Raw genomic sequence first — 25,381 nt, forward strand, 5'->3', positions numbered from 1 at the left:
TTACTTGAGTAATTCCAATTTCCAAAATATTGTACTTTTACTCCAGTACATTTGTTTGGAAACTTTAGTTACTTTACTTTGTAGATTTGTATTATTATTACAAAACAGGAAATATACACAACACTTCAGCCTTATATTTTGGCCATTTGTGTCAGGACCACGCCCATGCCCTCATTCCAGAGCATTATCTCCAACCTACTAAATCTACACACCTGCTCCTCATTAGCCCACGCCTATATAATCACCCCCTCTGCCACTCCACTTCAGTCAGTATTGTTTTACTGCACAAGACACTAGCCACTCTACACGGTTCCGTCTGTTATTAGCTTTTGTCTGTGTTTGTTGCTTAATCTAAGTTTGCCTTTGACTACGAGTTTTGCCTATTCCCTTTGCCTGGATTTATTAAAGATCCTTGAAACCTGGTCCTGCATCCAATTACAATTTGAAAATAGATGCTCAAAATGCATCGCGATGCGACTCATTATGAGCTTGTAGATCTGCGAATTTCAAAAGATTTGTATACATTTGAAAACTTGCAATGGGATCATTCAGCATAATAAGTATACTTTCTACTTTTAAGTAGACCTACGTTTTGATGCCAATACCTTTTGTACCTACAATTCCGGACTTGTAGTCAGGTGGCCAAAGCTATTATTGAGACATTTAAGCTAACACATCTGGGTAGAAGCAAACAACCTATTACCAGTAATCTTTAACCCCTTGCCATGTGTTCTGGCCTGGTTCGCCTGAAAAAGATTTTTAGGTCATTTTATCATTGTATACTTAAAACTGGTAATATCGGATTTTGCTGCTATAATGTTTAGCAAATTTGCAAATGTAATGGTACTGCTAATGTTGTAATGTACTGATAATGCAAGTAGCAAAGCTAATATTAGTTGATGCTGGCTGAAGTGATATAATTTTCTTTGGGTGGGATGGAGGATGGCTGATTCTATTCTCCTGGCATTCACACGGGCACTCAGCTGTGGTGATTGGAAGCTTTGCATGTCAACCTTCAAGAGCATGTAATGAGAGCTATTACATCTTTAATTATCCATCCATTTAAGTTGCTGTCAATCACTAATTTCAATAATCAAAATTATGCATGAACAAGAGGTAGTGATTCTCAAGAAGTACTATGAGGATCACAGAGAGCTGTTTGAGGGAGTCGAACACTGGCAAGAAAACTGACACTAACACTGGCAAAAAAATTGCAGTATTTAACTTTTTTTTTAAATATCCGTAAAACATTTGAGTGCGTTTTCCACCACTGCCGTTACGACAACCCCTACAGCAATTAGTGCATGTAGCCTCACATAGCACAACACTAACTGTGCTCTTATGACAAGAGTACAGTAAATGCAGTGCCCGACCGGACACCGCAGCGCTCTGTGAAGGCTAGAATCAAGTGTATTTAGAATAAACGCAATTAATTTCCGCCCAATCTGCCACTCCACGTCCTCTTGTATTACTCACCGTCACAAGGTCAGGAACGCCATGTTCCTGAAATCTCTGGCGTATCACTGACAGTTGGGGATCCATGGAAACAAAACTCGAGAACAGTTTTCGCTGCACAGGCAGAACTGTTCGCTGGCTGCACTCTCCGAATAGACTTTTTTTAACGGCTATTCTCAGTGGCTGAATAAGGGAGCAGGGAGGAAAATCCCTTGTAGAGGGAGGGAGTCACTGTGTTCAAGAGTGAAAAAGTTGTGTGGATGAAGTCACATTATGCACATATTTATTTTTAAGATATTTGTTGGTTTTTTTTTTGCTTTTTTTGACAGTTGACAGTAGGTAGACAGGAAAGGGGAGAAAGATGGGGGGAGGACACACAGCAAAGTTCGTCGGGACTCGAACCCGCAACATGCTGTAAAGCTGGCTAACCAGCCAAGGTGCCTGGACCGCTGAGCCACAGCCCAGGCCGTGGACCGTTACTTTTAAATCATATCCGTGGGCACTGGCAGTTACAAAAAAGCTTGTTGTTCAGTGCCTTGACGACGGTACAGCGGTAAAATACTTATGTTGTTTCATATTTAGGCATCAAGACTTTAAATGGAGCTGCTTGAAGCCGGGGGGGGGGGGGGGGGGCAGGCAATGGGGGAAGGAATATCAATAAAAATTATGCACATATTTACACATAGTACCTGAGGTAAGACATAATGTGCTGGTGCGGTAAGTACTGCAAAAACCTAGCTCTTTATTCAACGTTTCGATCGTTATACCTTTATCAAGACAGACATGTGCCTTCTTGATATGCTAAGTGTGTGTGTGTGTGTGTGTGTGTGTGTGTGTGTTTAGATACTCAGGTGGGGAGGGAGTACTTGTGCTATTATGCTGGAGTATATACTGTAGCTATTATGCAGCCTAAATACTGCCAGTAGCCTTGTGGCAGCGTCTGACACACTCCATGGTTGGGATGATGAGGGACTTTGATAAGCTGACAAAACCTCCATACTTTATGGATGTCCTGGATGGAGGGAAGCTCACGTCCACTGATGCGCTGGGCTGTCCACGCGGCCCTCTGCAATGCTTTGCTAGTCGAGGGCAATGCCGTTCCCATACCAGGCGGTGATGCAATCCGGTTAGGTTGCATCATGTATTCTGTGTGTTAAAGAAGTGGTCCAGCACCACTAGGGGTCCCTCAGTTACTATAGGGGGCTCCTGTAGTTTTCTCTTCATGCTAATGTGGTTAAGACTGTCCATCAATCTCATTGAAACATGGAATAAATAGTTTTATTAAAGCGCTTATTAGCAGCACTACGTATACCTTTCCTCTTCTACCCCAGATTTGAACCCGGTTTCCTGCTCTAGTGCTGCATTTTATTGTATTATCTTTTCTTTTTATCGTGTAAAAAAGTCAGGTACAGTACTGTGTAAATTCTGCCTTAAATTCCAGCGTGGGTTTTGCCGTACGCCCACGCCAACGTGGTACAGCTGGTCCCAGCGGATTGTCGGTCGGAGTGTCCGACCGAAATTAACACATTGAAATCACACACACACACACACACACACACACACACACACACACACACACACACACACACACACACACACACACACACAGGGCTTAATAATTAATCCCCAGCCGTGACAGATACGTGAGTTAGCCTCACTTCATACGCTACCTTGGTTTGAGGTCTTTAAAAAGTGTTTTGTGTGTCTGCGTGTGGCTTCATCCCCAACATCACGTGTGCGCATGTGTGCATGTGCGTGTGTGGGCCTCAGCAACCAAACCACATGCTGTACACAAGCCTCAAGCCCCCCCCCCATTCCACTCGCAGAAAGCGCCACAATGTAATGACTCCCATCGTTTCAACTAGAAAGCCCCACCCCATATTCTCCACGCACTGCATGTAAGCTCCGGACCAGCGTCTGTAAATCATAGGCTCTTTCCTTCCCGGCATACCACTGCTGCTGAGTGCAATCAAGTCAATAATTCTCCGGCTTTTGTTTGTGCTCCGTGCAGCCAGGCAAAAATAAATAAATAATCAGTCAGGGATTTGGATTTCCACAGCATTTGCTGCTTGCCTTCCCTCTGCCTTTGAAGGCCGTCTCTCTGTCAAGGCAAACAAACATGATGCAGGGAGGATAATCTCGTGCATTTTTACGAAAATGAGTGAGTGACGTCAGGGAACGGACAGTTTCGTAGCTTTAGGCCGTCGGTTTAGGGATGAGGATTATATGCTACGTCTATTTACTACGCCGGATTGATGCTTATAGTTGTGCGCTGGTGCCTCGCGACTTAAATATCCAATCCACGGGTCCTGCACGAGACATGATGCGCGGCCAACTAAAATCAGGCTTTGCATGTTGTATACGCTTCCCGGACCACTCTGCCTCGCCGTGGTTTTACACCCTTCCTGTCCGTCAACAGTCGCTGTCTGAGCTGTGCTGCAACTTGAGTCTTTGATGAGAGGCTTACATTTACAGATGTGTGGGCGTGTCCTCTCTTTATCGCTCTCTCCCCCCCCCCCCTATCTCTCCTTCTGTCTCAGATAACATCATGAAATATTAGCAAATCTGTCACACATGCATGCATGCTGACATGCCCATGATATTTGAATATAAATACCCCCCACAGAGGCAGAAATTCACACAACTTCAAAATCTCTGGACACAATTTTTAACAATTAAAAAGAAAAAAAAATTGAACCCTGAAAAGTAAAATGCCTGTAATATATTTTGTGATCATTAGAATGTCTAGAATATGTACATTTATTATTGTGAAAGATATCCCCCTTACATTTGCATAGAACTTTTTTTTGGTTGAAAACATGAAATCTGTTTTTATATCCGGGTCTTGCAGGGTTAAAGGGACCAGCCGAACGGTGGCTATCATATCGTGCCAGCAGAATGGTGACAGCGGTGGCGTATCAATATTGTATCCAGCCATAATATCTCACCCCGTCACTTCCACGGTGCACCCATCACGGGCTGCCGTGAGGCGGCGTGATATGAGAAAATGAGGAAAAGCTACTGGTAAGTGGTAATATTATTTTTTGCTCTTCCTAACTCATCAGCCAACTCTCTCACACACACACACACACACGCACATACATGCACGCGCACGCACACGCACGCACACGCACGCACACACACACACACACACACACACACACACACACACACACACACACACACACAGCGAATCATGTCCCAAGTCCCACAACATGTGTGCACCCTGCTGTTTTCACTCCTATGTTTGTTGTGTTTGGATTCTAGCCAAAAATGAATAGGGGTTTATTTGCAACAAGCCGGGGGAAAGGGGGCGGGGCATCTGTTCAAAGGCAAATTGTTTGAGGACAGGAATATATATAGGGCAGCGTTTCCCAAACTGAAGTCGGGGCACCATTGGGGGACGGTGGACGGGGGGACGGGGGACCTTGTCTGTAACTTGGTTCATCATATCTTTGGTTCATTATATTTTTAGACATTGTGACATTGTAATTTTGTATTTCAAAGACCCCCAATAACCTTCAACGGTCCATTTGGAAGCCTGTGAAGGTACCGTCTGGGTCCCTGGACCCTACTTTGAGAACCACTGGTCTACTGGATGCCTTTCACCGGTGGCCTTTAGTTCTCACGAGAGACTATACCGCTATTGAGGGCGACTATATATATATATATATAGCGCCGTTATTTAACCAGTGAAATCACATTGTGACAAAAAGTCTCTTCTTCAAGTGTGAGCTGGCCAAGAGAAGTTATGCAGCTTTAAAAAAACAGACAGACCAGCTGCACAATACAAATAAAAAGCCATATAACACATCCGACTATACCGAGAGAACTCCAATGAGAGTGGAAGGAATTAAAAGATTTAACAACATTAAACGAACCAGTGAAATAAGAAGAAACAAATCTAAAAGCTCTCAAAAGTAAACATTTAAAAAGCTTTTGACACACGTGTAGTGTTGTGATAAGGAAACTATCAAACTTGCCAGAAGTTGACGGACATGGACGGTTCTATCGTTATAGACAGAACTCAAATAATTTCTTACTCTAAACTAATACATACAATTTCATTTCAAGGCTCATTAGTTATTCAGCATTTGAGCCACAGACCACCATTTGATGAGAATTTAGCCTCTCACACCCAAAACGTCATGCTGTATTGAATGCAAACATTGATCAAAATTACAATTCTTCTACAGTAAAGTAATACAAACGTAATACAGATGTTTAACAATACTGTTACACTCTTCAAGAGTTCCAGATCTATAAGGGTCCATTTGGTTACTCTCCATCATTTAGCTGAGAACCCCCTGAACCCCCTGAGGGACCACTGGTTGTGAACCACTGCTCTAATAGCTTTCATTGTGAGAGCCTGTTGGATCCCGTGTCTCACATGCTGTATAGTCATTATGGGATGCTTCAACATGATCATTAAAATATAATGCCAACGTGATCATGACCACAAACGATGGGCGCTAATTAATGTTATCTTCCTCACTCATCATGCTACTTCAAGCAAGGGCAAGGCAGATTTCCGTGCATAAGCCGTTCCAGTGCTGAACCGCAGACATGCCGAGAATACATAATACACCATACACAGTACCTACTGTATGGTATCATGCTGTCGAATGGAAAGCTTGTACGTCAAAAAGGAAGGGGAAAAATACCAGTATTCTCATAAATCCAATGTTTATAATTTAGTCACAAGCTATTATTTATCAAACTCACAGACGTAACCATGCACTTTCACTTAAAAAATGTGAGCTTGTTGCTCCAAAACTATATGGAATGAACTGCAGACTCCCTCCCAATCGTCCGCCACATACTGTCGTCTGAAAACCCACCTCTTCAGACTCCACCTTAGCCCGTGGCACTGGCCGTAGCACTTGACCTAGCCTCGACGACCTTGACCTAGCCTGACCTAGCCTCGACGAGACGACCTTGACCTAGCCTCGACGACCTTGCAGGCTAAAATATGTCATTTAGATAGCATTTTATGTAGACAGATGCCAGGTCATTATTGATCTGGCATTCTATATATAACAATTTATAGTGGTTATAATTTCAGTGTACGTATATTGTACTATTAGACAGATGATAGGTTCTTACTGTAGTTTATTTACTTATGATCTCTATAGTATTTGATGTATTACCGAATGTGCTTACCATAAATTGCTCTGGATTAAATGCCCAAATTGTAATATTGCAATTAGAGATGTCAGATATTGACTTTTTTGCAGATATACAGATATTTTCCAACTCTAATTTCCAATACAGATATCAACCGATACTAATACTGTATATGCAGGATTTTTCACCAAAAGTCACATACTGTAGATGTTGGCCTATTTCACAGTGCAGAAGCATATATACTTGCCTTGATGCCTATAGCATTAACGAGCGCCAGCTGCACAGACACACACAGGTTCCCTCTGCAGTGCCAGTGACTGCAGTCTGTCTCAATTATCTCCAAAAGCCCTTGAATATATGGAATACATTCAAGTAAGAACTCCTGTAACCTATTCAAAATGAAACATTTTTTTACCGATATTTGTATGCATTCTTATGTCCGGACATCCCTAATTGTAATTGTTGATGGTGGATTTTTTTGTGTGTTGATCATCGATTTTTTGTGTGACACTGTAGTATAAGAGGAAGTATAGGGCGATCATTTACGAATAAAAAAATACAAATAAAACATTGACATGGAGATACAAGGTTTCTGGCCCGACAGTGACGATATGGCAGCGTAATCTAATATATAGCTAAGAGGGGAATATAGGAACAACAATGCTTCCCTGAGTGATCCTTTAAACCCAGCTACATGCGCCTCATAATGGCACGGCAATAAACTATAGCTGTGTATGTAGGCTATATATTTACTCCTGGATGGATCAATCAGTCAAATAGTGACAACCGGGTGAGGAGGGGAAGTGAGCCTCCAGATAATAATGCTCAGTGGAGATAACAGAAATGAAAGGTGGGGAATAAATATGATCAAAAAGCAATAACCTGCTCCCTTAACCCATTCTGACCTGAGATCAGATTCACACGAGGTTTCCACTGGACAACACACTGGTCTGATGAACCCATTCTGACCTGAGATCAGATTCTAAAAATGTCAGTCATTCTTCGATTTTTCAAAAATAGCAGACCTACAAGCTCGTAGCGCGCCACTCGGTGGCGCGCTATGAGCTTGTAGATCTGCTATTTTTCAATAGCTAAAGCATAACATGATGCTAACACCAAAATGGGTGCCCGGTCAGAATGGGTTAATAGAGCCTGAGAGGACCCCAAAATAAATACAGACGTGTGTGTGTTTCCACTGACAGCCAGACAAATTAATAACGCACTTGGCCTGCCGTGCACACAGTATCGGGCTGAGAGGCAATATGATATGTGAAATTAAACTTCCGACAGATATTTTCTCATCACTCCGCCTTGTATGATATTACTGCTTTATACCATCTCTGCATGGGCTCTTCCGACTGGCCGGAGGCCGTCTATTATTTTCAGAAAATTGTGTGGCTGCGGTCGCCGCTATAAAAGATTATGTTTAATAAAAATTGGCACTGTATTAACGGTAATTTAGTCACATCATGCACCCCACAGTGTCCCTATTCTGGTCGTGCCATAATAGGCGAACATTAAGCAAAACAAATGCATGAAGCAAAAAATGAATTAGTTTGTGGATTTTCTATTTTCAAGTGGTCCAAGTATATAGACCCCTTGGAAACCCCTTCAACAAATGGGGGTAGAAGATATAATGCTGCTTTAAGCTACCGTAACATATAGCTTCCTACAGACTATCTCTTTAAACACAGATTTCAATATAACATCAAGCCTTTGGGAAGACCATAAAACACATTGGTGCACAGTATGTGAGTGTAACAGAAGTGACGGTTGTCTCTATAGGTCATTCTAGGTCATTCCGGCCTCTCCCAGCTGCTGAAGAATTAACTAAGCAGGTATTGTGTATTCCAAGGTTGACAGGGATTGATTCTATTTACTTACACAAATATGAATAAACACTATAAAGTGTTAACTCATGCAGTATATGTTAAGTGTTGGTAAGTGTCCATGGTATAAACGGGATAATCCATTCCAACCTACGGAGGTTATTGAAGAATATGCTCCGTTGCAACAGCACACCCCTCCTTGTGCAACAGCCTCCACGCCGCGCGCCTTATCTTTCAATAACCACACGGCTCACCATGATGGATTATGCCTTATACTTATTATGCAAAAACTAAATATTTCTAATCGAAACGTTCAGCTTGAAATGAAACAAAAAATGTGTATGGAGATTTAAAGAGTTTGGAGCCTTCGCTTTCCCTTTTCAACTGAACTGTGCTTGAACTTCCGTGCTTGGCACTTTGTGGCTCATCACCAATACTAGACTTGTACGTGCCTGTCGGCCACCGGCCTACTTGGGAACCTAATAATACCCGTTTTAACTACAGTATCTGTCTATGTCCCATTTGTGCCCATACTGTGAGATATCTGTAGTATGCATTATGCAATACCTGTTTTCATAGCACCCATTTTTACTCTGTCTGTGTCCCACTTGGAGATCTCTGTATCTGTCTGTCTGCCTGTGTGTGAAGAGTGCAAACTGACTGCAAAAAGTGGACTGATTAAGTAATATATATATACAGGTGTGTGGTTGTCATGGCAATCAATTGGCTGAGGCAGAGGCTGGAAATTGCACGGTGAGGGGATTTAGGCTAATTAGGCCCACTGGCAGAGCCTGACCAGAGCCTTTTGTGGTGGTTCTGGATAGGGTGGATGTGCATAAAATTACTCACAAACATTTACGGCAGGGGTCTTCAACCTTTCTCAGGTCAAGGACCCCTTCGCTGAGAGAGAGGTGAAGCAGGGACACCCACTACAGATTGGAAACTGACTTAAACCCTCAATACTTAGTAAACTTCACCTTTGGCTTGGTCTGCTCTTGTTTCCCTGTACAGCAAACCTCTTTGCGGAAAAAATGGAAGCAAATGACCCTAACGGGTCAATTTGGTTCCCTTTGTACACTCTCAGAGTTAAATTAACATTGATATTACAATATAAATTGAGGGTCCCAGGGATAGAAATGCCATTAAATGGGGGTCCGTAGACAAATGCATATCAAACTGGGGGTCCTTCAAATGAAACGGTTGAGAATTTAAAAAAATCTTCTCTCATGGGGGTCCCTGACATATATTTTTCAAACGGCGGTCTGCGGGCTAATTAATGTCAATGTGTGGGTCCTTGACATGAAAAGGTTTGGGAACCACTGCCCTATAGGGACCCCGGACCCCCTGTTGAAGACCCCTGATTTAGAGCCTAAACATTTACACTGTCCCTCACGAGTAGTCATGCTAAATCATTCTGTCAGGTCTCATGACAACTCGCCAACCTATGAAGGCTAAATCCTTGTGTTGTGAGTTTTACTGTTCCCCACACGGTTCCAACGTCGTGAATGATTTCTCTACTGGTGAGTGATAGCTGTCGGTCACAGTGCGGCTCTGGTGACAAATCCCCATCTCTAACACACTTCTGGAATGTCTATAAACTTCTCTCAAAGTTCTGCAAGGTGTTCTGTGGACATTGATGCCAAGATTTAAAGTGTCATTCAAATCACACACCATCTGCGGATATAGCCTAACCACTTAAGCCCTGTTTCGCGCTTTATCAGCGATGGTGTCTCGGTCTCGCATCGAAAATAGCCAATCATACAAGCGTGCGGATCAAGCATGTAGATAAATGCAGGAAATGTAATGCAGGAAATGAAGTCCTAATCAAGGCAAAAGTTTTAAATGATGGTGCTATTGATGTGAAGTTGGCATCAATTAGTCAAACCCTGAGTGTATGGATCCCACTCCAAAGACATTTGTACAGTACAGAGGTCCACTGACATTCCCTTAGTTGTGTGTGTGTGTGTGTGTGTGTGTGTGTGTGTGTGTGTGTGTGTGTGTGTGTGTGTGTGTGTGTGTGTGTGTGTGTGTGTGTGTGTGTGTGTGTGTGTGTGTGCGTGCGTGTGCGTGTGCGTGTGTGTGTGTGAGAGAGAGTGAGTGAGTCACGCTCCGGAAACTCTGTCCCAGCACAAGGAGAGAGAGAAAGGGGGTGAGAGAGGCCCGTTGGGTTAATTCTCCTGCACCGTTCCCTCTCCTGTCCTGTCAGCGAGTGCCAAACCCACTCCTCTGGACCCAGCATGCACCTGCTGGCATGGCAATGAGACACACGCACTCACGCACACAGACATGGCAAGTGAAAAAAAGAAAAACTAGAGAGGGTAAGGTAAGGTGTCTATAATCAGAGAGAGGGGGGGGGGGGGGGGCATAGGGAAAGACTGACGTTCTAGACAACGAGGCTATGTGTGTGTGTGTGTGTGTGTGTGTTGGAACCACAGAGGAAAGAGGAAGAGAGAGAGAAGTGGGACAGGGAATAAAGCGATGACACCCGCTTGAGAGCGGTGGTGGAAGCAAGTACTTGTACTCTGATTCTGTAGTGTACGTAAATGTAGCAATGCCACGATATAAACTGTACTTTCGTGACTTCGTCTGGCAGAAATCTCTTATCCTCCGTATTCTAACTTTTTGTATTTAGTATTTTGTCAACGCCTACAATACTACAGTGTCACACAAAAGCATCAAAAGTAACACATCCACAAGCGACGCGTTTTGAGCTTGAACTGAAAAGTACCGGTAACAGTTTTGGACATAATAAGGTTTCCACTCAACACCCGTTTTCTTTGCTTACAGTTACAAACGTAGTGGCACCAAAATATACTTACGGTAAAAACCACTCCAAATGTCTGAAATGTTATATACGATACAACACATTGTGAGCTTGTACAGTAGATTGGCTTATTGAATTGTCTATATATAAATTAGAGCTTAATTGGTTAAGGTATGTATTGTAATTATGTAAATCTGCAAATTACAGTAACTAGTAGTATCTAAGGTTTTCAAATAATTGTAGTGGAGTAAAAAGTTATTTCCCTCTGACATACAGTAGTGGAGTGGAAGTTTAAAGTATAAAAAAATAGAGATTCTCAAGTGAAGTACAAAGAAAATTGTGCAGTACTTGTGTGTCTTCAAGTACTCACCAGGGAGAGAGCCACTCGAGGCAGCCGTGGTCAGAGAGAGAGAGAGAGAGAGAGAGAGAAAGGGAGCGAGAGATGTCGGAGAAGAGGAGATCTATGCTGCAAACTTTATACTATAGCTGCAGCACCTAAACCTTTTAGCCCAAGAGCCAGAAAATAGATTTTGTATCTCCCTGGGACCCAAAAGTGCAAAAATACATTAAGAATTAACCACTACACATCTATATATATATATATATATATATTACACGGCTTGGTTGAATGCTTGATTCTGATTGGTCAATGGCTGAATTCAGCGGGGTGTTACTGTATTTCTGGATAATGACCGCTCAGCTCTATAACAGAACGGTGGCTAATCAACGCCAGCTTTGATCAAAGCCTGCTTCATATCAATCCGCACTTCAGCATCAGCACCGTAAAAGAGGTGCCGGCCCGATCCAACTTAGGAACTACTTTCTTTAGTAGGACATTTTTACTTTATTAGCCCTTTTGTGTCTTACTTATAGCCCTTTTGTGTCAACTGTGGGATAATGTAAGTGGGATAATGTCTGGCTAGCTGGTCATTGTTGGGAGATAATATAGTACATGCAGCTATGACTGCGACACATTGAGTTCAGTTATTTCTGCAAAAGTATGCCTGTAACTATTCTACCTGTTAATCACTTTGAATCAATTGTATTAGTTCTGTATATACAGGAACGTCCCGGTTATGAAAGGTACAGAAAGTTGTATTTTTGTGTTAAAATAAGCGCTATACGGCTCTATATTGTGATCTACTGTATGCGAGCAATCGTTGCTATTGAGAGTCTCCCTGTCTCTCCAGCACTGACGTTGGTGTACCAATTGTATCCAATCATTATAGAGAACTCATACAGGATAGAGAACCAAACAGGCAGGATATACACCAGTGAATTTGGAAGTGATGACAATAAGAAGTTAGACAGAACATTATAAGATTTAAGTTGGAGAAATGTATTCAGGAGAGACCGGGCGAACGCGATAGCAATGATTACTATCAGAATAGAAAGCTTGCCTTCACTTCACAAAAAAAAAAAGTTATCTTTAACCAAAACATGTCACTTACAGCACCTTTAATACCCTGTAATTGCCTGAAACGTAAAAGGAAGCAATGTATTCAAATATAAAGTAACAAGCAGCATGCAGGGCTTGCACCGATGGTTTTAAGATTTAAAACGATATCTGTAGAGTGGACAAGTGTGATGCTTTTCAAGCAAATGCGATTCAATGAGGAGCAAAATGTTTGGGCCAAACTGTAACATTTAAATGCATATCAAAGTGCAGTCAAACTTTAACCTATAGGTTGATGTAAAGCTGCAGCGCAACGGTACGGAAAAATCCTATTTTTTTACAGTGAGTTTGTAGAGAGAAACAAAGCCCCAGTATCAAAGTATTAAAAGTGTCCTTTAATGATCTTTCCGCTAGCTGGCTCCAAAATCAACGGCACAGCTTATTATAGGATATTAGATACAGTATACGTAGCGCTCATCCTTTATGTACGCTAAACGTCATGGCAGCCAGTCAATAGATGGTACGTGGTGGCTCTGACTATATAGTCAGAGCCACCACGTACTATTGACTGCCATGATATATTATCTCTGTCAGCTGGAAACCTAATATCTCCAAAACTATTACTTTTCAGGAATCAAATTCAAAGCAAAAGTGCTTGTGTGCAGATCATACACAACCTCAAGAATACGTTGATTTGCACCGCGGCGTTTTGAGGTTGTGGATCTGCTATTTTTGAAGCCTTTTTGAGACACTGTAGTATGATCAAGGGGGGGCATTTATTTTCCGAAAAATCTCAACATTTTAAATATGGAGATAAGAGGCTTCTTCTGCCTGACGGTAGAAATATTGCATATCATCCCTATCCGGCAGAACTTTTTATATAAGTTTACTGTATATGTATTGTCATGCAAAAGTGTCATGCAAAAGTTTTGAAAATCTAAAGCACACAACACGTTGCAAGTTGTTAAAAGCAGCACGACAGTATGTAACTTTTTAACAACTATGCAGCATTATGTCCCACAAATTATAAACTATAACAATCATCCTTCTATAAATGTATAGACTCAGGGGCTTGACGGTATCAATGTACTGTATAGGGGAGGCAATGAGTTTCATCCTGGCATTTGCGAACGCAAATGGATTTTCTTTTTCTCCATTTCCTGAAAAGTGAAGGTTTGGAACATACGATGTATTCTACCCGACATATCTCTGCGTGTGCTCGTCCTAAATAATTGGGGGAAATAATACCCTTTCTTAAAAGTTTAAATGAGCTCACACTGCAGTGCTCCACGTACTCTTTAGAGGAGATGAGCTCGGCTCATTTTCTGTCCCACAGAAATGGATGAAAAAAAGGCACCTGTTGTGGTACAAAGCGAGACAAAAAGGCCATCAAGTGTGAAATAAGCTATACAAGCAATGAGGGAGCGACCCATGAGGTCTTACTGTAATCCAACGATTGGCCCCGCAAGCCCATTTGTCATTTAATCACTCTTTATTTTCTCCACTCATAATGTGCACAAAGCCAGAAAAGCTATTTCTTTACAATTATCTCATCGTCGTGGACTCGTAAACGTCGCAAACGCGAAGTGATTATTGGGTTCTTCTACCAAATTTGTGTGGAAGTGCTTGCTGTTGTGTGTGTGTGTGTGTGTGTGTGTGTGTGTGCTCTCATAGGAATGCAGCATAACACAGACACACTTTTAAGGCAGTGTTTCTCAAACTTTTCAATTTCAAGGACCCCATAATTAAGATTGTACAAACAGAACCGTCCATTTGGCTCCATTTGTAAACTGGCTGTGTTCACACTGGCAGCTACAAAAGGTACAAAGCTCAACTTTTGTGTAGCTTTTGTTGCACTGAATAAAGAGAGACCACAGATTAGCAGTAGTCCAGCTCAGTGGCCTTGTGGTTAGAGTGTCCGCCTTGGGTCATACCCAAGAAGAAAATGGGACTCTTGCTTGGCACTCAGCATCAAGGGTGTGACGTACTACCGTCATGTCCTGGACATGACTATCAGCTATCTAAAGCTACAGAAACAGGAGATAGGCTCCTACCCTACGAGCCCCATGGCTCGGCAGGGCTTACTTTGCAGTGGTGGGTAGTATATATCTACTTGAGTAGTGTACTGAAGTTGTTCTTTATAGTATGTCTACTGTACCTTTCTTGAGTATTAGTACATTTGGATAGAACAGGGGGCTCGAGGCGACAATTTGGACTTGATATCGATTTAAAAGTTGGAATTGTAAAATTCCCTTTCTTGATGTTGTTTTAGCATGAATCGATAACGTATTTCCCCACTCCGCGCTCCTACTATAGATGGATGGCCTGCTCTGAGGGAGGGGGCGGGTGGGTGATATAAGCACAGACATATATTTGGCCGCTTCTCCCTGGCCTTGACCCAGACTGGGCTTCTGTAAGCCTCTGTTGAAATGCTGGCTTCTTCCCAAGTCATTCACTCGCTACCACGCTATCCATCTCTTTCCGCTCACCTTTTTTTTCTCTTTCTTTTTCCTCTGCCGGGTTGAAATCTGGTGAACACTGTTCTATTCTGAGAGTGTTCCTTCCGACTGGCGGAGAAGCATGGTGGCTGCCTCCATGCCGAACATTCCCAGGTTATTATGTTGACACTGCAGAGTTATTTAGAATTCAAATTAGTGTCAGTGAACGAAGGGGGAAACCGACCGCATTGGGCGAGGGAACGAACACTCCGTGACATTTGCAGCGGAATGGTAAAACGACCTGCAGAAAAATATCATGCAATGTAAATTAAAATCTAATCACACATTATGAAAGAGATGGGGATGCCGTTTAAAAAACGCCTCAAAAAATGTACTTTCCATTTGGTGTTTACAGAGAGTTTTGAGCAAATCCGGCTTGACACTTCTTCCCTATTTGTGCTGCCAGCAATGTCGCGCCATACTCCCTGCTGCTCATTAGCTTCAGCCTATGCATGCCACTGTTTCTTGAGATGTGACAAGGGATATTGAAGTCTCACAGACAATTGGTGGAGGTACTGTATGCACAAACAATAATGAATGTGTGGGACATCCCAGGCAGCCATGGCTGGCTGTGACACACAGAACCGCTGAGAAACCTATGCATTAGGCTATATCTGTTGGCCAGAAACCTTACTGGTATATGTCCAAAACATACTTAGTTATGGAAAAAAGAAGCGGTTTTCCAATGGATCCAATGCTCTTGTTAATCCGTTTCATTGCTTCAATACGGTGAACCCACAGGCAGACTTAACAACTTAACAACCACCGTGAGTCCAAGGCATCGTCATCGTTAAAGCATAAAATACACCATTCATGAAATAACATAAAAAGATGAAATAATACTATGGATATTATACAGATCCACACAGTGGCTCTACATTGCATGTGCACTGAATGCACAGCATGCACCATCTGCAATTATTCAGCAACGACTAGGACCGCTTCATTCTTCCCAATACACTGAACCTCATGGTGAAAATAGCCGATCTATAAGCACACTACACATTGCAATACGTCGCAAAGCAAACATTGGCGACTGATTGCCTATATTTTCCCCCCGTTACCTGTTCTGACACGCCAGGAATGGGGATCAAGGGTCCGTGTGGCCACCAGTGGGGTCCAATCCAACAGGAGAGAGGCACGGGTTGTGCCAAGCAGTGAATGTATTGAGGCTTCTAAAAAACAACAGTTGATCTGGTTCTTCTGTCTAGAAATAGACTGTCTGGGGGCTTTTGACAGACGAAACAACAAACTTGGTTGTTCTGATGGGCACCTTCTAGGCAGCACATGGTCCACACATAGCTTACAGATGGAGGGATGGTCCTTGCATTGCCTCTGCCTTTTCCTCAGTGGTGTTCAACCAGTGGTCCGGGGACCACCGGTGGTCCTTGAGGGGGTTCCAGCCAGGTGGTCCCGAGCTAAAAGCTGGATAGTTATGGAACCAAAATGGACCCTTTATAGATCTGTAACTGATGAGATTGTAAAATGATTTCATTTTATATACTCTCAAGAGTTAATTTATTGTTAAAACATTTGCATTAGTTAATTAGTTCCTTGACATGAAAAAGATTGAGTACCACTGAATCGAAAACTTTTAGGATTTAGAAGCCATTTTTGCGAGGAACATTTTGATTGACATTGTCCTGCTCGTCATCACTCACGCAGTCAGAACGGTGCGTGCGTGTGTGTGCGTGCAGCATGAAGACACGTGGGGTGCATGTGTGTGCAATGCTGTGACAAATGAATAACGCAATGCATGTGAGGATGCATGGCATTTAGATACATGTATGCACTGCGTGTGTGTGAGTGTGCGCGTGCGTGTGTATGCTTGGCCACGTGTGCGTGCATGTGTGCAGCAGGTGCTCAGAGAGAAGCACGGGGGGGTGTGAAGCTAGCTTTATGTGACAGATGAAGTTGAATGGTGCGCGGAATAGAAGGGAGTAAATTTCACCAGGGGAACCGTTTCCACATCTGAGGGGGGTAGAAAGACTCGACGTGTGTGTGTGTGGGGGGGTAGGGGGTGGGCTGCAGGCGCCAGGGACCGAGGGGACTCTGTAGGTACTATAGTGACAGCTGATATTAATTCACTTAGGTGCGGATGCATCATGCTGGTGTCACACAGTTTGGCGAATCTTGACACATAAGGATTGGTGTGCTGAAAATTCTGTTGCTGCATCTAACCACCCCCCATACGCACGCGCGCACATTTCGACATTTTCTGCCTAAATAAAAGTATTGTGTATATACCACAAGATAGAAAAGTCTGCCGTTCAAAATGTTTATAAAGGTACGCAAGTGTTGGCATCGAAATATGCATTAAAAAGTACTCAATACCTCAAAATGCAATTCAAATTACTTGAATTCATGGATATTGTTTTTTCGTTTTTTGTCTCATTCCTAAGCCAATAATTTGACCATGAGGTGAGTAATCGAAAGTCATTTTGGGAATAAACCAGCCCTTTCAATAGGCTACTTGAGTACATGTACTTAGGTATACTTACATCTTTTTTACCCAATGTAAATTATTCCATAAATATTCTTCTTTAATCTTTCATCATGACTTTTCACACACACAAAAAAAGGTAAAAAATAATAAAAAATAGAGGGGGGGCACTATCAAAATCGGTGAAAAACGTGCACAAATATATTTTTTTAAATATTCCTTAGAAAAAAGAAATTGAGCTGGAAACTTTTTCCTTTGGTCCACCCATTCCTGGGACATGTGAGGATGGTCCAGTGAATTCATTTTTATTTTAATTTTATTAAAAAGTCCTTTGTGGGTGTATGGGAGTTTCTCTATCACACCCAAACACCTGCCTGTAGAAAAGAACAGGGATGTGGGCAGGGAAACAAACCTATCTTATATGATGTCACTGAGCATCATGACATCAGCAACATTATGGAAATTACAAAATGACAATTGTCCGGGTGAAAACCACCTGCATGTGTTTAGTGCTCTAGGGTTAAGTTGTAACGTTTTTCCTTCTCTGTAGTATTTTTCTTCCTAAATGAGCAGTGGTGATGAGTTGCGGCCTGTACTAATTTTATGTCAAATACTGCATTCCACCACATTGCGTTTATTCCGTTTTGAACTGGGTCAATAGCTTAGACAAAACAACACTTTGTCTTGGCAAACAGATACTGATTAGTGAGTCACCGAGTTGCCAATAGAGCCGTCGGATAAAGTAGAGATGAATTGTGCTTGTAGGCTGAAAGCTAATTTATTTTGTTCTGTAACTTTTTGCAGGAAATGTCTCTCTATCAAAGACAAACAAATTGAAGTGAAGTTGTTGAACAAAGTAAAACTTTGATGATGTTTTAAGGCTTTCATGTTGAACGTCAGAGTACATTCTGACCTAGCTGTCTCTCAAAAATGACAATTAGCGTAGAATTGTGTACCTGTATGTGTCTGAGAATGTGTTACCTACATCAGAAGAAAAAGGGGGAAAAAAGTTAAATTAGGTGGCGTTCATTAGGTTTATTTTGAGCTGTTTGTCTAACATCACGGAGACATGTACTGTACAGTTTGACATCTCCTCATGCAATGACAAAAGGCAAAACTTTCTTACTGTTCTGAACTTCAGAGCAGAAAGCTACAGAAAGCTACATTCACGCTAGAACATTCCGGACAATAGCAGTGGCTGTGACATTGTTATACGTTTAAAAAGTGTCCACATTAAAGATGAAGATAAAGCATTCCATCAATCATGATAAAATGCCACAATTTTTTTCTACTCCGTCTGTGTCTCATAGGAGGGCTGTGGGCAGTTCAGAAACTTGTCCACCAGTGACATCATCGTTAGGCATATTTTGTTTTTAAACAAGATTTATTTTACAAAAATATTTTTATTATCGTGAGAACGATGGCTCCATTTTCGCATTGCAACTTTTCAGGACTAGAAAGCCTGCAGTTTCTATTAGCTTGGATTCCCCATTGATGATGTCACTGGTGGACGGTTTTTCTGAACTGCCCACAGCCCTCCTATGAGACACAGACTGCAGAGTATAGAAAAAAATGGTGGCATTTTATCATTATTATTAGTGAGGATCAATTATATGAAGATAGGTTGAAAAGTGGTGAAGTGGTCCTTTAACAAGTTTAATTCTGGTTCCTTAGACCATAGTGGACATGACGTTTCTAGCCTCACAGCTCTTCATCAGATGACTAACACTTTAAAGATGTGAACGTGTGACAAAGCAGTTGACTATTGGCCACGGTTCCCTTAACGGGGTAAGCCCTATGTTCCCTCAGCTCTATGCTATCATAGTTGTGGGGGTTAGGATTAAGGTGTTAGGGGTTACCATAGGGTTAGGGTTGAGGGGTCACCCTTCACCATACTGAAACGCAGCACCGCCGCTAGGCATATGCACAGTACGCACTGTGCGTAGGGCAACACGTTGTCGAGGGCAACACGATGAACCTCAGAAGAAAGACGTCACCCAACTATAACTGTAAACTGTCTCTAGAATTGCCACCTTGTGACAAACAGTGGGATAGGTCTGTTCCTAAAATATAAATTCCCTGCTCCTTTCAAGACACAAGAAGGCTCTACAAGAAACATTAAAAAAATGTCACTATACATTTGTATATGTCACACGCTCCCTGACAATGCATGCATGCATGCTGTCTGTCATTGCTGTGTGCTGCTATGCCAAGTGACTGAAAAGTGTTGAAGTCTGTCACTCACTGTGGGTGATTTATGGTGTTATCTTTCTGGTAAAATCCAAATGTGTTAACTTTTGTTTATTTAACGTGCACACGTGTACTGTATGTCAGACTAAAGTTGACCCCACAGTCACTGCAGTCCCAATTTGGTTATCCTCACACAGTGACTATATAGCCAGTTTAACTTACACATCTTTGTTTGTGTGCATGACATGCATATGTGTATATTTTGGTCTGACATTGGTGGTCTTGAGGGTTCGATCTCAGGAAAACAAACAAAGAAACCGTGTGGGGGCAACCAAAAGATAGTTGTGAGTAGGGCATGCAACAAAATGGCCAGCAACAACACGACAACGGCAACAACAAAACAGCTTAAACGAGTGAATTTAGAAAGCCTTGTCTCTTCGCCTACGCCTTGAAATTAATCCTCCCGGCCCGCGGCCTGACACCACTTCCTCGCCGACGCCCACCACCTCAGCTGCCACTACAGTCTCAGTGGATAATGAGAGACCTCCCGCCATGCAGAGCAACACACTAGCGTTTGTTCTTCCCAAAGAAGCAGGACACGGTCACAGTCTTCTTCTTTATACAGTATCTTAACTCATTTAGGTCCTGACGTAAATTCTTCCAAATCATGACAGTTTTGTGAAAAACCTCATGTTTCTATATCAGTGGTTCTCAATATTTCATGTCAAGGACCCCCAGATTTCTCTGTATTTGGCCGCCGACCCCCATCTGAAAATATGTTGTTCCAGGGACCAAAGAACAAAAGAAAAGATTTGAGTGAAAAAAGATTTGTGCCACATTTTCACGATAAAAAAATAAATATCTACAGGCTATGAGCTTGTAGAGCTGCTATTTTTCAACAGCTAAAGTATAACATAATGCTTAAAACACCAAAAGGGGTTCCCGCCCAGAATGGGCTAATGAAGCTAGGGTGTGATCACCCTCCATCTCAGAATGTATGAGGCAGAAACGACACCACTCGTGGGCTCATGTCTGAATCATGTGCGACTGACTGTCTCCCTTCACCTTGCCTTTAAGCAAAACGCTGACTCCTCTCACAGAGCCAGGGGCCAACCAGAGGAGAAACCGAACCCTTCTCACATTGATGCAGTGAGAAATCTCCATGGACTCTATGATTCATGGGTACCAACATGAAAGAAACATGAGAAAGAGCAGAATGTCGTATGGCATACTGTGGTATGGATCCACACGGGACACGGTATATCCATACACAACAACGCAGGCTTTTTTAGCTAATGACCCTCTCCTGGATTATGTTTGCTTGTTGGCGTATTGCTGGTGTATGCATTTGGGGATTTTCATATTTTTCTACTTTATTTATTTTTTCACCCACGCAGCCATTCCTTCCTTCCTGTTTTGACAAGGTGTACGGTAGAGAATGCAGACAGGGGAAGACGGGAGATGGAGCCATGCAGCTGAGCCAACAAGACACGCTGTTCCTCTGCGTTCCTATAACAAGAGAGGACTGTGGAATCAAAATGGCACCAGGGGAGGAGGGGGGGGGGGGATGTACCGTAGCCATATATGAATCCCCCGCGAGCTGTGGAGGGTCTGTCATGCTGACCACTAGCTACTTTTATTTGCTTGCTTCTGCAGAATGATCGCTTCAAATGATTTCTCCCTGCAAAGGGCCGGGTTCTGCTTCGTCTTCAGTCTGACATGTTTCTGTCAGGTTCATGCATGCCGTGGTGGTTCTCAAAGTGGGGTCGGGGACCACCCGGGGGTCCTTGAAGGTGGTTCCATGGGGTCCCCATGCAGCAAAGAGCAGAGTTGGTTATTATTACAACGTCAAAATTAGTTTTAAACCGCTTTAACCCGTTCACAGCTTTCACACCAAAATAGGAAAAATAGCAGCTCTACAAGGATTTTTTTGCGTGACGCTGCATTATATAATCTTCTATTACCGGCTAGGTGTGCTGTCATGCTCATTTCAGCACGGCTGGATAGCCTATTTCAACGAGTTGCTTGGTCAGAAGAACTACCTGCAGTAATATCCATATATTTTGTTTTTTTCTCCTTTTTTGGGCGACTCCTCTGTGTACCACCAGAGGGGGGTGCAAGTACCACCAATGGTAACCAGTTGATGGGAACCTCTGGCCTAGACTAGCTCTGAGCATTGGTGGGGAACTTTGACAATGGAAACAGTTCCACACTCACTCCAGAGGGCCACAACAGTTCCACACTCACTCCAGAGGGCCACAACAGTTCCACACTCACTCCAGAGGGCCACAACAGTTCCACACTCACTCCGCAGAGGGCGACATTGCAAAATATAGCAGATCTACAAGCTCAAAACGCATCTCACTGCGACATGGGGGCCGCATTAGTGATGGTGGGGGCCACGTTACGTGATGGTGGGGGCCACGTTACGTGATGGTGGGGGCCGCATTAGTGATGGTGGGGGCCACGTTAAGTGATGGTGGGGGCCACGTTAAGTGATGGTGGGGGCCACATTAAGTGATGGTGGGGGCCACGTTAAGTGATGGTGGGGGCCACGTTAAGTGATGGTGGGGGCCACGTTAAGTGATGGTGGGGGCCACGTTAAGTGATGGTGGGGGCCACGTTAAGTGATGGTGGGGGCCACGTTAAGTGATGGTGGGGGCCACGTTAAGTGATGGTGGGGGCCACGTTAAGTGATGGTGGGGGCCACGTTAAGTGATGGTGGGGGCCACGTTAAGTGATGGTGGGGGCCACATTAAGTGATGTTGGGGGCCACGTTAAGTGATGGTGGGGGCCACATTAAGTGATGGTGGGGGCCACGTTAGGTGATGGTGGGGGCCACATTAAGTGATGGTGGGGGCCACGTTAGGTGATGGTGGGGGCCACATTAAGTGATGGTGGGGGCCACATTAAGTGATGGTGGGGGCCACGTATGGTGGGGGCCACATTAAGTGATGGTGGGGGCCACATTAAGTGATGGTGGGGGCCACATTAAGTGATGGTGGGGGCCACGTATGGTGGGGGCCACATTAAGTGATGGTGGGGGCCACATTAAGTGATGGTGGGGGCCACGTTAAGTGATGGTGGGGGCCACGTTAAGTGATGGTGGGGGCCACGTTAAGTGATGGTGGGGGCCACGTATGGTGGGGGCCACATTAAGTGATGGTGGGGGCCACATTAAGTGATGGTGGGGGCCACGTATGGTGGGGGCCACGTTAAGTGATGGTGGGGGCCACGTTACGTGATTGTGGGGGCCACGTTAAGTGATGGTGGGGGCCACGTTAAGTGATGGTGGGGGCCACATTAAGTGATGGTGGGGGCCACGTTAGGTGATGGTGGGGGCCACATTAAGTGATGGTGGGGGCCACATTAAGTGATGGTGGGGGCCACGTATGGTGGGGGCCACATTAAGTGATGGTGGGGGCCACATTAAGTGATGGTGGGGGCCACGTTAGGTGATGGTGGGGGCCACATTAAGTGATGGTGGGGGCCACATTAAGTGATGGTGGGGGCCACGTATGGTGGGGGCCACATTAAGTGATGGTGGGGGCCACATTAAGTGATGGTGGGGGCCACGTTAAGTGATGGTGGGGGCCACGTTAAGTGATGGTGGGGGCCACATTAAGTGATGGTGGGGGCCACGTATGGTGGGGGCCACATTAAGTGATGGTGGGGGCCACATTAAGTGATGGTGGGGGCCACATTAAGTGATGGTGGGGGCCACGTATGGTGGGGGCCACGTTAAGTGATGGTGGGGGCCACGTTACGTGATTGTGGGGGCCACGTTAAGTGATGGTGGGGGCCACGTTAAGTGATGGTGGGGGCCACATTAAGTGATGGTGGGGGCCACGTTACGTGATGGTGGGGGCCACGTTAAGTGATGGTGGGGGCCACGTTACGTGATGGTGGGGGCCACGTTAAGTGATGGTGGGGGCCACATTAAGTGATGGTGGGGGCCGCATGTGTTGCCGATGTATGACCTGGAGCAGTGGTTCCCAAACTTTTTCATGTCAAGGACCCCCAAATTTACACAATTATCAGCCCACAGACTCCCATTTGAAGAGATATGCCAGGGACCCCCCATAAGAGAAGATTTTTACGGCTCTATAGCAGCGATTCTTAACCCATTGAATTTCAAGGACCCCCAGTTTGACATGCACAGTCTATGGACCACCATTTAATGGAATTTATATCTCTGGGACCCCCAATTTATATTGTACAATCAATGTTAATTTAACTGTACAAATGGACCCTATTTGGTTCCATTTGTACACTCAGAGTTACAGACCCATGAGGGTCCATTTGGTTACAAACTATCATTTAGCCCCCTGGAACTCCCTCAAGGACCCTTGGGAAGCACTGGCCTAGAGAGTACAGCAAAGGCAGAGAAGAGGGGCGTGATGGGGTGCTGCTGACGGATAGCATGAGACGGAGGGAGATAACAGGAAAAATGCAGCGCTGAGGCACCTTCAGAGGCAACAACCATTTACATATGGATTTGTGTCGGCATTGTGTACAGCCGTGTCAATCCCTCTTGACAATCACACGCTTGGAACATGTGACAAAACTGTCATTGAATTGGAACACGTGTGTGTGTGTGTGTGTGTGCACACACATGCATGCTGTACAGTACAGTATGTGTGTTGTGTGTATATTATAGCCTAGCTCCATCACAACATTATTATGCAGTGCGCACATGTGCGTGTGTGCAACTGTGCATGTATGCGTGTGTGTGTCCCCACAGCTAACAAACTACTAGTCGTAACTGTAACCTGTTTTCATTCACTACAATGCCTCTCTCTCTGCCTCTCTCTCTGTCTCTCTCTCTCTCTCTCCCCCCCCCCCCCCCCCTATACCTGTCTTCCTCCCTCGCTCGTCCCTCGCCAGTCTATAATGCATACTTGGGAGTGGGCTGAAACGTATCTTACTATCTTCTCCCCTGACGACTCAGACTCACTGATCTGAGACCATGTGTCCATGGAGCCTAGCTGCAGGAGGCCCACTTTCTCCATTTTCACCTCCTCTTCTTAAATAATAGGCCATCGTGGCCTTCAGCGCTGGCCATGGACATCGTGAGGCCATGAGACAAGACAGTAACCAGAATTAATGGGATCCTGCCCCTGGACTCTCGCCCGTCTGACCGCGTAACGGTCCGCAGAGCATGGACACAGGAAGGGAGGGGGGGGGGGGGGTAATGGGAATCCGACGATGTAAAGTGCAGGTCTAACCGTTCAATTATGGCCAATCAGGTTGGTATTGATGGATCGTTTTTGGTCAGAAGGCCCGGAAGATATCTCCATGCGCATAACGTTAACGGAAAAGATCTAACAATGATGTATTCCCATCATGGCCTCGCACATGGGAATGCAATGCGTACATACATGATGTACAGAAACACAATATAACGTCTGTGTGCATGCATGGAATCCGTCTTAATTCAAACGGAAAACAAAACAAGAGCATTTGCCGTAATAATAAACCAACTCCGGAGACGAGGGAGGGGCGATCATCAAATTCATTCTCTCAACGGATACACCGAGCACGCACGCACGCACGTATGCACACACGTATGCACACACGCACACACTTCTCCCACCTCGGGGTGGAAAAGCGGCGGTAAACAAGTTCTCTTTTCATCTCATCGGCAGCCAGCAATAAAAGCTGTGTGGCTTCACCGGC

General features: G+C 44.1%; 1 protein-coding gene across 1 annotated transcript in view; it reads left to right on the plus strand.

Moving 5' to 3' along the window:
- The window catches only part of LOC308335247 (uncharacterized protein), a gene marked incomplete at its 5' end in the record, with an annotated part of 159,697 nt that extends 155,269 nt beyond the window's left edge, over positions 1-4,428 (plus strand). The window contains one exon of the mRNA XM_080792265.1: positions 4,307-4,428. Coding sequence (XP_080648391.1) covers positions 4,307-4,395 — 89 coding nt within the window. The 3' untranslated portion in view covers positions 4,396-4,428. The remainder of the gene's footprint in view (positions 1-4,306) is intronic.
- Between the last annotated feature and the right edge of the window lie 20,953 nt (positions 4,429-25,381).

This window comes from Protomyctophum bolini (genome assembly GCF_963924005.1).
Source record: "Protomyctophum bolini genome assembly, chromosome: 20".
NCBI lineage: Eukaryota > Metazoa > Chordata > Actinopteri > Myctophiformes > Myctophidae > Protomyctophum > Protomyctophum bolini.